Source organism: Zerene cesonia, chromosome 10 (genome assembly GCF_012273895.1).
Source record: "Zerene cesonia ecotype Mississippi chromosome 10, Zerene_cesonia_1.1, whole genome shotgun sequence".
Taxonomy (NCBI): Eukaryota; Metazoa; Arthropoda; class Insecta; order Lepidoptera; family Pieridae; genus Zerene; species Zerene cesonia.
Window position 1 is genome coordinate 5,881,747 of NC_052111.1, and position 15,111 is coordinate 5,896,857.

The 15,111-nt window shown below is 33.7% G+C and overlaps 3 protein-coding genes across 4 annotated transcripts in view; 1 reads left to right on the forward strand and 2 right to left on the reverse strand.

The window, feature by feature from the left end:
• LOC119829256 (protein windpipe) overlaps window positions 1-5,522 on the forward strand; it is a 35,389-nt gene extending 29,867 nt beyond the window's left edge. For both annotated transcript variants that reach the window (XM_038351671.1, XM_038351672.1), the window contains one exon: window positions 2,912-5,522. In XM_038351671.1, the coding sequence (XP_038207599.1) occupies window positions 2,931-5,030 (2,100 nt within the window). In that variant the 5' untranslated portion in view covers window positions 2,912-2,930 and the 3' untranslated portion in view covers window positions 5,031-5,522. The remainder of the gene's footprint in view (window positions 1-2,911) is intronic.
• A 2,340-nt stretch (window positions 5,523-7,862) lies between these two features.
• LOC119829378 (insulin-like growth factor-binding protein complex acid labile subunit) lies at window positions 7,863-11,571 on the reverse strand. Its single transcript, XM_038351848.1, has 2 exons — window positions 11,566-11,571; window positions 7,863-9,923 (listed from the first exon to the last, which is right to left on the reverse strand). Exons 1-2 carry the CDS (start codon window positions 11,569-11,571, stop codon window positions 7,863-7,865), a joined length of 2,067 nt encoding a protein of 688 aa, XP_038207776.1.
• Window positions 11,572-12,470: 899 nt separating this feature from the next.
• Window positions 12,471-14,854, reverse strand: LOC119829379 (keratocan-like). Its single transcript, XM_038351849.1, has 3 exons — window positions 14,851-14,854; window positions 14,031-14,206; window positions 12,471-13,760 (listed from the first exon to the last, which is right to left on the reverse strand). The coding sequence occupies exons 1-3, from the start codon at window positions 14,852-14,854 to the stop codon at window positions 12,471-12,473; spliced, it is 1,470 nt and encodes a 489-aa protein (XP_038207777.1).
• Window positions 14,855-15,111: the final 257 nt, after the last annotated feature.

Consider the following 15,111-nt stretch of genomic DNA (forward strand, 5'->3'; position numbering starts at 1 on the left):
GTATTATACTAGTTCGGGAGCCTAAGGATTCATATACATTCAGATGTAACGTTTTTATCCAAATAAATCTTTTTTATTATTTTATTATAATGATAAATAGCTCTGCTATTTGAAGCCCAACCGAACGTGAGAACATTTGCAATTTTACGCGTAATTTTCTTTAATATCAATTAGTCAAACGTAGATGTAGAGTTTGGTAATACATGAAAAAATACATAGCAATATCCGTTAAAAATCCTACTATATCCTACTAATATTATAAATGCAAAAGTTTGTAAGGATGTGTGTGTGTGTGTTTGTTGCTCTTTCACGCAAATACTACTGAACCTATTGCAGTGAAATTTGGTACGTAGACAGCTGGACAACTGGAAAAACATATAGACAACTTTTTATCCCGATTCTCCTACGGGATACGGACTTACGCGGGTGAAAACGCGGGGCGCAGCTAGTCGTAGTAATATTATAAATGCGAAAGTTTGTAAGGATGTGTGTGTGTTTGTTGCTCTTTCACGCAAAGACTATGGAACCGATTGCATTGAAATTTGGTACGTAGACAGCTGGACAACTGGAATAAAATATAGGTAACTTTTTATCCTGATTCTACTACGGGATACGGACTTACGCGGGTGAATCCGCGGGGCGCAGCTAGTCCTATCCTACTAATATTATAAATGCGAAAGTTTGTAAGGATGTGTGTGTGTTTGTTGCTCTTTCACGCAAATAGTATGAAACCGATTGCATTGAAATTTGGTACGTAGACAGCTGGACAACTGGAATAACATATAGGCAACTTTTTATCCCTATTCTCCTACGGGATACGGACTTACGCGGGTGAAAGCGCGGGGCGCAGCTATTAAATTATAAATGAATTGAAAAATTCGCCCACAACAATAGCCTGGGAAATCTATTCAACCTGAAATGTGTAATACGCAAGATATTCAGAATGCTCTAGATTCTAGAATTCATATAATAAAGTGGATTATGCATACAATGTGATTTATGTTTAATATCCACAATATGTTTATAATTTATTCACAATATCTGTGACCTGTGTGAAAAATTATGCATAAATTCTGACCCTACAAATGGGCCAAGTTCGTTTCCGCCAAACCAATCACAGCTGTGTAAATAATTGGAAACACGACATTTATTTCGGTTATAAAAACAAGCGACATTTAATTGTAGCTTATATGGAGTGTTTCGGTGTTCATGGCCAGCCGATGCGTTTGTGTATATCGACCTCTGTGACTCATAATGTTTCATCATAAATGCTACAGCCTTTCGATTCAGTAATGCTCGTAAAGGCCGTTTGCTATTCAGGTTTCCCGATCAATAAATACGTAAATACATCAGCGGTACTGGATTATGTTCGTTCTATTTACATAACTGTTACGTAGGGGTTTCAACAAATGCCCTTTGTAAAGATCATAACTACAATCGTCGACATCATCACAACTGTATTTACGTTATCTGTAGAAATTTTAGTTCACATATTTACATATAGTATATAACTGGTCGTGCTGTCAATATAGAAAAAAATAACCAAAATACTAACCACCCAACCAACCATAAAAACATATAGAAATAAATCGTATGTTACTAAGTATTTATTACAACAATAACTTTGTTTGAGGATCCTTAGATACCGCATAAAAAATAACTGTAATGGTATAAAACTGTTCCACCATTCCATCCACCATTTAAAATTATTTGGAGGTATACTTACTAACACCGTGCCATAAGTAAAAAAAAAAACTACGTATTGGTTTAAAAAACATTGTTTCTTATGTTAAAAACGTTACGTGACTATATCTCGCCATCTTGCCGAGTGCTATTCGCAAAAAAGGACAAGCAAAGTCAATTACGCATCCTATCCTATCCTACTAATATTATAAATGCGAAAGTTTGTAAGGATGTGTGTGTGTTTAGTTACTCTTTCACGCAAAAACTACTGAACCAATTACAACGAAATTTGATATTTAAATAGATGGACTACTGGAATAACCTTATAGGCTTTTTATCCCGATATTCGATATCCCGAAACCGCGCAGCTAGTTATGTGATATTTTCATCAACACTCCTGCGATGTCGGCTGTCACATTCGTGTTAAAGTCTAACAATTCATTTCCTGTAACATTGAACTACAAGTTGCCAGGTACTGAGAATAGCGCTACAATTTAGCTAACTTTAAATTATGTCCAACGAATACTTACCAGATGATTTAGTTCCTTTTAAAATTAAAACAATGAGGCATTCTATCTTGTTTAGCAGATTTTATTGAAAATTTTGTATCCAGGCATGGTGCTGATTGAAATATAAGATTGCAAAAAAAGTGCAAACCTATACAAGGTTGCAAATCAAGAAGTTGTTATAGTTTTTAATCAATAGGTACAAAGTATTATATATAATCTGTGTTATGTTGCTTAGAACTTTGATATTATGCTTTGTAAAACCATGATTGTGTTCTCATTAAGGCCAAATGTTTAATGTTAAAAGTTACTACTGTCATATAAAAAGTAATAAAAGAGGATAAAAATAATAAAAAGCGTCAACATTTATTAGGTTTATTTTAAAAACCACATTTAATAAATTGTCTCCTTGAATCTTTCGCCCCGGCATTGCCAAGATCATGATATATGATATAAATGACGTACAAATTGTTCAGTTGCTGTCAACAGCGAAAGGAAACATAGATCCACATTGTCGTTGTATTGCATTTGCAACAATTGAAGAGATACCGATTTGCCCGCATTAGATCGCAGGGGTCTATATAGAGATTATTTTGTCCTACATTTATCCATTAAGTTTATTTTAGCAACACACATTGATTACATCAACGGTTTTTTATATTCTATAAAAACTATTTGAACATAGAACGTCATATTAAATGGATTTTTTTTCTTCTTTTCAGATGGCGCTAGTCTATTAAAATGGCGTGGCTTCATATATCTACTTGCATCTTGGTGGTGTCCTTACTTCTTAATCCAACTTTAGCTGTCGTCTGCCCGAATAGCTGCGTTTGCAGTACCACACGGGATGGCCTGCACAGAGCTACCTGCAGCAACATTGCTGAACTACACAAATATACAATTCGGCAAAAACATCATAACATCAATATTTTAGATCTTTCGCACAATAATATTACAAAAATTACACACGAACTAGATCGACTTAGTGAAGTTGTAACACTTGACTTATCCACAAATGGGCTTACGGATATCAATAAGTTTTTGCATAATGCAAGAAAACTTGTCCATCTAAATTTAGCCAATAACAGGATAAAAAAACTGTCACTGATATATCTACCAACAAGTGTCAGTTCCTTAGACTTAACAAACAATCTTCTTAAAGATGTTCCTTCAGATATCAGTCATTTGAACAGCTTGGAACACTTAGAACTTGAAGGCAATCCACTGGATTGTTCGTGTGATAATTTAATCATTCGGGACCAATTACTAGCCAACAATGTATATATTGACAATGTCAAGTGTCACACACCAAAAAAATTTGTAGGCCGTTCATGGTTAGAATTAAAAACAAAAGATATATGCAAAAGCTCCAAACTAGAATTTTTAGACATGATGATGGGGGATCAGCCAATTGATGCAATGCGAGTTGGAGAAGAGACTACGGCATTAAAATCAATGCCTATGATGGCCGGTAATGATTTAGAAGATGGAAATATTATCCACGGTGAACCTGTTGCTGAGGATGATGACAGTGAGCAATTTATAAAAGTAGGTAGCTTATCAACTTCTTCTCCTATAAATGATATAGAGGGTTCTGGTGAAGTTGAGAGCACTACTGTAAGTGATATAAATGAACCGGTTCAGGAGCACAAAGTACTTGGAAATCTTTTAGCTGCTGAAGAAATATTGCCGGCTGACAATATTCAAACTACAGAAAGTCCAGAAGGATCTGGGGAGGGATCAGGTTTCTTTGGATTTGAATACGATGAACAAACAGAGAAGTTGCCAGAGACAACGACACCAGTTTTTGAAGAACTGAACCCCGAGCTTCCTAGGAAAATATTTGAAGATGACGATGATTATAATGGTACCACGTCAGAATTTCCTATTCCTAAACCACCATCTGTTTACGAGGGTGGTTCTGACTGGCATAGTAAAAAGGTTGAGGTTGAAGAAGTCACGGAAAAACCAGTTACTCCGCAAATAACTAGAGACACAACTGTGTCTGAACAAATTCGTATTACACAAGCGTCTGAGGTGTTAGGTCAAATACCCAGTACTGAAGAAGAAGTCACCCCACATAAAACTGGAACTTATGTTTGTATTGCACTAATCGTGGTTCTTCTCGTGGGATTAATAGGTTTTGCTATCACAAAAGGACAGATGCGGAAACGAAGAGATAGGAGATTGCTTAGACAGCAAAAACGAGATGTAGAAAAGGCATCTAAAGAAATGGTAGATATGAATAAATCATTACTAGGTAAGCCAGCCGTAGTAGAGGCTCCTGTAGATAAAAAGATCAATGGAAAATATGAACTTGTGCCAACTCATGATACAAATTTAAAGAAGAATGAAAATGGTGACGTAGCAAATGGTGTGAAACATGATGATGATAAACAAATGCGAACGGATAGTCCCCGAGATACAAATCAAAATAAAAGCAGTTCTAAAGATAATAATTTAATTGAAGATCCAATTTCACAGCAAGAAACTTCCTTTGAATCAGAACCAGCTTCACCTACATCCGGGAAAGATAGAAACTCCCTTTCGAGTGAAGATATTTTCGTTCCTATTGATGATGACACACCAAGATTGAATGGAAATGCTGACTCGGATTACTCTCAACCTTTAATTAACGGGGATAGAACAAATTCTGACTTCTTGTCACCATCTCGAGAATATGTACCGGTCTACTCGCCCGACATGGGGCGCGTTCGCATAAAAATGTCAGAAACTCCAAAACCGAAAACGCCAGTGTTAGTCACAAGGAGTAGGTCGAATGCAGGAGATATTATAATCACGCCATCGTTGGATGGTACCGCACGTAAATCGACCACTTGAAACTTAGTTCAATTGTGAACAGCAAGAAAGGATTGTATAATATTATATAATATCGGTGTCAATTAACAAACATTCTATTATTGGCAAAATCTGTGATTTTACGTATGTGTGTCAAAAGATGGACTAGCGTATTTGCTGGTATGATGGTAATGATTGTGTATTAAGTACTGCCAAAGTGTGTTTGTAGTCGACAGTGCCTTTATTTTTAACTTGTTAGTAGTATAATATATTTATGAGAGTATATTGTGCGATAAGTGAAATATTTTTATACGTGTATAAAATGTTGCCATGATTAGTAGAGTTACATTTTGGATTAAAAACATTTTTAAATATCTTGTTTCTCGGTGACGCATCCCTGTACATTTATTATTTATTCCACATAATTATTTTATTTTTCGGATACAATTATGAGTTTTCAATGGTTGTGTACTTACATGTTGTATCCATAACTCATATATTATACGATATAACAACGAACGGTCGTTTTCATTGTCTTAGCTTCATAAGAGAGATTTGTTTATTCATGGTTAAAGCATAAGTTCCTTTAAGTAATTTTATTAAATTTAGTATTTAAGAATGTGATACCATTTATTATAAGTAATGAACGCTATTACGTAATATGTATGCAAATTATATAAATACATTGTATATTTAATTATAATTTTAATAGGTTATTTTTGTTTAAAATTTCTTTTCGTTTAATTTTAATAAATTCCGGTTTTATTTTCTGATCCTTTAACTGTGCTTGTTGTGCTGTGCTTGTGACTTATTTTCTATACCAATCGTTTTATTTAAGAACCCAGAATCTTAATCTAGATCAAATACAAGAACAATAAATATTCCATTGTAAAAAGTTTTATAAATGATGTAATTTTATTTTGAACGATATAAAATGTTGATTGAAAATGTGTTTTTCATTATAATACGTAAGGCCCTTCTCCTAATCAACGAAACACGAGATATGAGAAATGAACGGATGTCAAGTCTTTTTTCTGTATTTTCTGTTGGGAAATTTGAAAGAGTTGGTGGGAGTACTCAATTTGTTGAAGCCCTCAGCTCATTCGCGTCAGGCAAAATTAGTTTGAGGACCATTGATAGTCAAAAGAATAAGCTGACAGAATTACTTTGGCATAAATATAATATTATTTGGGATGTACATATCGCTAATACAACATTATTTCCTAAATATTCCTACCAAAAATCATAGGCACATGTTGAATTGACATTTTTAGGAATTTGCCAATTAATCAATCCTACATTATATGACATCTTTGTTACGTTATATACGATGTTAAGTAAGGATATATTGTAGTAAGTATTTCATTTATTATTTGTTAATTCTCCGTATATGGGACTTAAAATGTCTGCAAAGGGGGAGATGAAAGCGTTTGAATTGACATTCCAATTGGTGTTTCAACGATCTTATTAAACATCAGATAGTTATAATAATAATCGTTTATTTCTTTTCAAAAAATAAGAGTTGGTTGCATAAAGCCGTATATGATATTGAAATAAATAAATGCTTTGTGCCAATTGATATACAGATAGAAAAAAAGGAATCAAATCTACTTTATTGGTAAATCTCTATATATGTAAAATTCTCCATCTCCATACTCCTCCGAAAAGGCTGGACCGATTCTCATGAAATTTTGTGTGCATATCGGGTAGGTCTGAGAATCGGCCAACATCTATTTTTCATACCCCAAAATGACAAGAGTGAGGCAGAACAGAGTTTTCAAGCTCAGCTAGTAAAATATATTTAAGTGAAACATTTGTAATAAAGAATACAATAATTAGGTGCTGAAATTTCATACAGTAATCCATTATATTCATAGGAAAAATATAAATAACGGGTCGTAACTCGAACCACTACCTGGGCTTCAACCCTCGTAACTTCAAACTTCTTCAAACCCCCATGGCTACACCCATGATGAATGAAGTCAGTGGATCTTAACTTTATCACACTAATATTATAAATGTGAAAGTTTGTTCGTTTGGATGTTTGTCCATCCATCACGCTGAAACTACTGAACGGATTTTGATGATTTGGTATACAGACAGGGTATGCTTGTGTGATAGGATTCTTTTTATCTCGATTTAATGTTCCTTTGGGATAAAACAGTTCTTGAGTTGAGAATCCGGGTGGAGCCGGGATGAGAGACTAGTGATTCATAAAGTTTGTCTTGCACTTAACAATATTTTTTACTAGGACGCCATCTTTAGAGTATTACACGAAGCATGTATCACCCTCCGTTAATTAGGATATATCACACATTCAACTACAGAGGGCGTTAATACAAATACCGACTCAAAAACTGTGATTTTGTACTTAAATATGGCGACAAATTACATGTATCAGTCAGTTTATCTGAAATTACATGTTTTCTGTAAGAATCTTAGCTTCGGAACGAGATTTACGTCTGACACAAGACTTTATTACCGAATACTGAATCATTCCGAAGAACTGTAGTAGAAATAGGACATATCAATGTCATAATGAAATAATCCTATCCTTCCTATCCTATCCTACTATGTATATATATTCAACTAATATTATGAATGCGAAAGTATGTAAGGATGTGTGTGTGTGTTTACTACTGAACCGATTGTAAAGAAATTTGGAACGTAGTCAGCTGGACAACTGGAATAACATATAGACAACTTTTTATCCCGATATTCCTACGGGATACGGACTTACGCTGGTGAATCCGCGGGGCGCAGCTAGTCAATTAATAATTAACAAAAGCTTATAATATTCTTCTTGTTTAATTTTAACTTAAAGTTAACAATAAATATACATAACATTTAGTACAGTTACAAAACCTTGGTATTTTAAAAATCGCTTTCTGTAGGTATATCGTCTACTGAACGTCTGCGATTTCTAGTCTGATGGGGTCTTTCTAATTGTGCCTCAACATGCACTGTCACGCTGTCATCTGTGCCATTATCAGACATTAATCTTCTTCTTACTCCGGGTGATTGATCTAATTCTGCTATCTCATGGCTTCCGAATTTTCTAGACCTCCGACGACGTCGCCTCCGGCCATCATCTGCCGTTTCCGTCATTTCCAATTCATCAGTATCCCTTTCATACCCATGCCTTTCGGTTTCTTCGAGTAAATCTCCACTTGATTTTGTTTTCCTTCTTCCCCGTTTTCTTCTGCTCTTGCCTGTACCAGTTTCGTTTAGAGAATGACAAGATACATTAAGTTTAGGCATAGAGAGAGCTTCGTCATAGGTGGGTGGTGCAATTAAATCTCTAGGATCGGGCGTATTAATTAAAGCTTCTTGTTCTGCACGAATCCTCATTTGTCTTAGTCGATCTCTGGCTTCCTCAACCTGTCTTTCTCTTTCAGCTTGCATGGCCGTCAAACGACGATTCATAGAACTTTTAATTCCATTTACTAAAACAAGGCACAACGCCAGCCCGACAATCATTATAATGATGAACCAAATCAAATTTGTTGCATTCCCAGTTCTTTCACTAGGATTCCAAGTAAAATAACATGCTTCAAGCCAAGTTTGTCCGACTACATCAAGTGGACCATGACAGACTAAATTATACGACTCTTCTTTTTTATTCGGCTCAAGAGTGACAAATTCATAAAAATCAAACATATTGTCATCGTCGCAATCACAACGCCACATATTGTCACCCAAGTCAAGTCTCTCCAAGTATGGGTTAGATTGAAAAAAATATCTACTCCATATAATTGTAAATCTATTTCCAACAACACCAAGGCCTGCTAGACGAGGCAACATAAAGAATGTGTAGTTTCCAATAAAGCTAAGTCTGTTATAATTAAGATTTAAATATTTGAGGGAGTTTGATGAAATGCTATCTGGAATATTTGATATTAGATTATGCGATAGGTTCAAATCTATCAAGGATGGTAAACCTTCTAATGAGTCTTTCCCTATCATATTAATTTCACAGGAACTCATGTCTATAATAGATAAAGATGTCGACTTTAAGTGACCCACCCTTGTAAGATAATTCCTGGACAAAATTATTTGTGTAAGTGATGGCATTTCTAATAAACTGTTTTCTGGTATTTGCGCAATTTCATTCCATGAAAGATCTAAGTATTTGAGAGAAGTTAAACCTCTGAAAGTGTCGCTTGTAATTGATCCAATGTTGTTGTATGACATATCTAAGTATTCTAATTTGGTATTGTTCACAAACTCATTATTTGGTAATATTCTTATCATGTTATGATTAATTATAGCTTTCCTTAAATTTGGGAATCCTTTTAGGCTGGGTTGAATAACGTTACAAAATGATATATCCAAATATCTTAATGACACTGAGGAAAGCGTGTTAACCGTCGATGAGATTTCTAATCGAAAATTATGTGACATTTTTAAATATACTAACGACGGTAAATATGAGAGCTCGTTTGGATTTATATAAGAAAGTTTACAATTGCTCACATATAAACTTTTTAAAGTCGGCGAAACTAAGTTTTGAAATCTCAACAGAGGGTTGTTGTTTATTTTAAAGATACGTATATTCGTAAGGCCACTTAGTGGTGATCTTCCATGTATTGACGCTATTTCGCAATTATCCACAATCAAAGTCTCCAAAGATGAGCTCATGAGTAATTCTTGATTTGCTAAATTCGCCAGTGTTTTAAATTTGTTGTGAGATAAATCTAATGTCTTCAAGTTTGTTGTTGGCTGCAATACATCGTTTGGATTGAGGTCCACCCATGATTCAAAGTTATTTCTGGACAAGTTTAGTACTTCTAGCGCTGTAAGATTATTCAAGCCATTTGCTGGTATTTCTTTTAGTTGATTACCACTTATGTCTAACGATACCAGATTATATAATTGACTAAAAGCTCTTGGAAATGTTGATATTTCGTTGTTTGAAATATTAAGCTTCTGAACCTGTAATCGAAAATATATTTGCGTTTCATTACAAGTACAAGACTGGGCCATATTTATATAGAATTTATACATGATCTGGATATTTTATATAATAAAAATAATAAAACAAAACAACAGGAGTTGTTAAAAAAATTCCTAGTGTTTAAAGATAATAGTTTTCTACCATTAAATTGTTTAGATTGTTTAGTCAGGAGTTAGGTATATAATGTTAATTTGTTTACCTTACTATTGATTCCATCTGGAAGATCGGTTAATCCTCTTCTGGAACAGTCTACAATGGTTTTGTCCAAATTGCAAATGCAGAGGTAGCAAAAATCACTCGCACTTTCATCGAAATCCAATATTTCTGAATTTGCTAACGGAACGAGAATATAAACAAGAAAAAATTTCAATAGAAGCATTACGTCTCTGGGTCATTACTATCTGAAAGAAAAAACATTAAGCAACCAAATGATCTTTAACAATAACCTAATGAGCATAGCCGAAACGTTTATTATTGAAAGAATTGTGTATATATTTACAAAGACACGTGAAAAACATAAAAAAGTTTTTTTGTGTATTTCTCTTCTACACTTGCCTATCCAAAGGATTTAATCTAGACCCTTAATCACAGAAAATAAGAACAAGTACTTAATTTATAATTTTCAATACCATATAATTTAGAGTTAAAAATGAATCTACGTATAGATCGCAAGAAATCACATCACGATGTCACCGCTCTGACTCATACTCAGGTGTTCATTTGAAGCAAGTAATTTGTCCAATTTCTTTCCCGTCACGTTACTTAATCCAAATACGGTAACTGGCCCAATTTCGTGAACAATTTACTGACAATAAGAAAATATCAACAAAAGTACAACTTATTAAAACAATTTTATCATCTTTATCAGCCATTGATAAAGGCCAGTTGTGGAATACTTAAATTTAGGTCGTTAACGTTACTAGAGCTCACCTGTTATCGAAACTGCAAACAAACTCGAAAAATCTTCTTAAAACCCACAATACATACTCCTTAGCAAATATTTGTTAACAAGTACTGAAAATTAGTACAGAAATTGATTAATTATCGCAACATGGAATTAGCGAAGTGATTTTGTAAATGGATATAAACAAATGATAGTTAATTATTTAGTAGGTTTCCAATTTAATAATTATATATAACGTTAATTTCGTATATGGTTTTATTTTATACATACCAATTTATCTTCTTCACAATATTCACTGATTAGAACAAAATTTTTATGTCTTGTTTTTTCTAGTTGATATGTTGTTTTATTAGAGCTATAGGTGGGGTTAATATCTACGTGCGACACTCTCTGCTAGATAACATTGTATGAGTTGAATCTAATGGGTGACGTGTTATCACTGATAATGATAACGTTTTTAAGGGAACGTAGCGCAAAATTTGATAAGTGAGTACTTGGAATAGTGTTCGCAGTACAATATGGATTATGGTGGCTGTAAAAAGTATTACTTTAATAATTATAAATAACTTTTATTTAAGTATAGTAGATGAATTTCTTTATATCTATCTATATATAGATATACCGATTATACAATTTTTAATATTTTTAAAGTGCCATCTTGTAAATTATATTGTTAATTGCTGCTTGGTTACAGGTCCCAGGATATATCTACCCACCCACATGTTTAAGAGTTTTCTCATTAAAAACTTAGATGGCGCTGTTAAAAAAATGCGTTAATTGAGACATTTTATCCTTTGTACATTCCTGAAAAATAAGAGCGTTTAAAAAATCTATTTTTTGTTATTTACATTATTTGAATTTACTATTCTCGGTAATTTATAAACGGTACCAAATTCATTAATTATTATGAGAAATTTAGAATAAAAAATATTTTATGCTGTATTTGAAGTCATTAATAAAAAAATATTTTACATAAATACTCAATAGCTATTTACAAAGCAAGTCACGCTAACTAGTGTCTTAAAATATCTTATTTACGATAAACTTAATTCTTTATGAACTTAAGTTTGATACTAATAAAACAATCAACATTTTTAATAAGTTAAAATATAACATAAGAAACATACATAATATAACAATTTTTATATATAAATAAATACACAATTTGAAATCTTCTACGACCAAATTCATTTTTGTCATGCGATATTAATATTTTCTGATGGCTATTACAATTTCTAATATTTGGACACACATTTTACACATACCTACATTATTATTAAATTCTATTAATTTTAGTCGCCTCACAGTACATGTAGATATCTAGTAATCTTTGACATAGTATTAACGTATTTCCGATGACTATTGTGCTAATATTGCGTTTAGAAGCTACCATTAATAGTGCTATAATAAAGTCTGTATTTCCCTTGTGAAGTCAAAGTGAGGGGACTCCAGGTAAATAATATTATTTTATTCATCTTCGTTGAAAATAGCTAATAAAAATTATGTTTCTTAAAATATTGATGTAATTTAAATAATTGCGCGAAATCTCTTCTGCTCAAGCAGTTAGATTATTCACTAATACAAGTCTGTTTGTCTAGGTTATGTAGTATTAGCTCAACCATCATTCTTCTGAAGCTAACCGAAGTGTTCGTCGTACTGATCGCCTATCGCCTAATCGTCTAGGTTCTGTCAAATCACCTATTGATCTTGAACGACGATTTCTCCGTGTATTTTCTTCTTCATCTATAAAGTCTGGTAACGAATGGAATGATGCATTTAAACGAGGCAATAATAAAGCCTCGTAGTAAGTGGGAGGCAAGTCATCAATCAGAGGTATTCTTGTCTGTACCGCCTCGACTTGGGTTACTGGTCCGTTAAGAATGGTCGTCTCTGGGTTTGACTGGGGCGGCTCAGACTTATTCAAGTACATTATTCCTCGACATACGAGCGAAGTCAATACTATTCCTATAATTAATCCAATCATAACAGCCATGGTAGTGTACATTGACTTCGTACTGTCCACATCATGCCATGTTCTAATATATGCTTGCTGCCAGCTCAGCTGCGTCACATTTGAAGGCGTGTAGCAAATAAGCGATGCTGTATCTGCAATTTTTGGGGGATCCTTTGTTAAGAACTCGTAAGTTAGAAGCAAATTCACGCTGAATCCCTCGCAGCTCCAACGGTTTCCCTTCACGCGTACTTCCCTCAAAAATGGGTTCGAGGCAAAGTGAGAGGTTGACCATACATCTCTGAACTCATTCCCTCTCAGATCCAAAACCGCTAGGTGCGGTAATGACGAGAAAGTACGGTCCGTCAGCATGTAAATCTCGTTGTAACTCAAATCCAGCTCTTGCAATGTGTTCGATGCGAAATTATCAGGAATATATTCGATTTGATTTATGGATAAATCGATTAGGACTAGAGAGCTCATATCAGCGAGAGATGTCTCGCTTATAGATGCTATTTGACAATTACTTAAGTATAAATTTCTTAACGAATGCGACTGAAACCTCGGCACTCTTGAGAAATAATTTCTTGTTAATATTAAAGTATCTAAATTGTTTGCGTAGGAAAATATCGTTTTTGATATTTCGTACAATCTGTTTTCAGATAAGTCTAAGAAAGACAGCCTCGACATCTTCGAAAAGGCGTTTTCATCTATTTTGTTTATTTTGTTCTTGGAAAGATCTAATCTTTTAAAATTCAATGTCATTTCACTTTCCACCCAAGAATCGTAGTTATTATTCGATAAGTTTAATGTGCTAAGGGCTTCAAAATTTTCGAAGTAGAGCGGCAGAGGCCTTGACAAACGATTTCCTGAGAAATCCAATATTTTGAGTTTTAAAAAATTCTCTAAACCTTTCGGAAATGAAATAAAGTTGTTATTGGATAACAAGAGTGCGTCTACCTGAAATAAACGAAAATAAATAGTTAATGTAAGTGTTATATATAAATCTACATTTTTGGCTACAGATTATATTAAATTAATTTTCTACTTTTTGGTTTTTTGTTTTCCATTATTTATTATAAAACAATTGTATTGTTTTACAAAAGCTTGTAAATCATATTTCTTATGTGTATATTATACATTCAAATTCATATGCTCTTTAATAATTTAAGTAAAATTCCAAAGCACTAAAATGCGAAGGCATATTTAACAGTATCTCTTTAACCTTACCTCATAATTTAATCCCTCTGGTAGTTCACTGATGCCTTGTTCGGAGCAGTCCAAATACACCAAATCATTTACTGTATACGAACGACATGGGATTTCCTGGTCATCCATGACGTCCCGAAGAACTCCTCCCCATACTGTTGCTGGAAGCAGCAATAGCAGGAATATAACTCCTTCGTCTGAAACCGTTTATTTTATAATATCATAGCAGGAACTCGTAAAGTATATCTCATTATTTCTTATCAATTTCGTCGGTCGAACCTATATCTTCAAATTAAATGAGCAACATGTCATAGAATGCTTGCAATTTAATAAGACAATTAAATAACGATGTTGTTTTAGTTAATTTTTAATGTAAATAAGACTAATACTACTAATAAGTGTGATTCTTGTAGGGCACGGGAAAAAGCAATTCAGATTTGTTTCAACGATTTTGTTAGCCAGTTGGTGATCGGATGGCCCTACCAGACAGTCAATTCTGCTCTCATTAAGGCATCGGACCTCGAAACTTTGAAACGCAAATGCAAACCCTTGATCATTGAAGCCCAATCCTACATAAGATATCACATAGCCATTTATAATTATAAATTATACAAAACAAATCGTTACTTTTCCTAATTAATTCCGTATAAACATATTGTACATATATTCATATTGCCACCATCAACCGAAACCTAGTATATTATATTATTATCTGTGAACGAAAACCATTTTACATAAAAGTTCGGTTGTCAGCGGATAATTTATGAATTGGACTTATGTTATATGTCAATAAGCACTTTTTTGATATGAGGTATAAAGAATATCAAACACTCAAACCTACCCATTAGTTACGTATTTTGATCCGCATAATACAACACCACTTATCGTCACATGTTATTGAAATCGCGTTCCACAAACTAAACAAATCCGAGGATCGTTTCGTGTCACTGTATTGAGTACAAAAGTTTGTGTAATTTCACCTTTTTATTCTTCTATGCCCAAATCGGCTATGAAATATATCTATATTTACACGGATGGGCTCTACCCGCGACGCCGGACGAAAATAAATGGTGTTCCTATTTTTTTATGCTGATTATCTGAA

What these genes read in the sequence shown, in the direction of transcription:
- LOC119829379 (XM_038351849.1), bottom strand. An exon ending in CAGAGGGATTAAATTATGAG is followed by an intron (nt 13,761 to 14,030) that starts GTAAGGTTAAAG and finishes CGTTTATTTCAG; the next exon opens with GTAGACGCACTCTTGTTATC.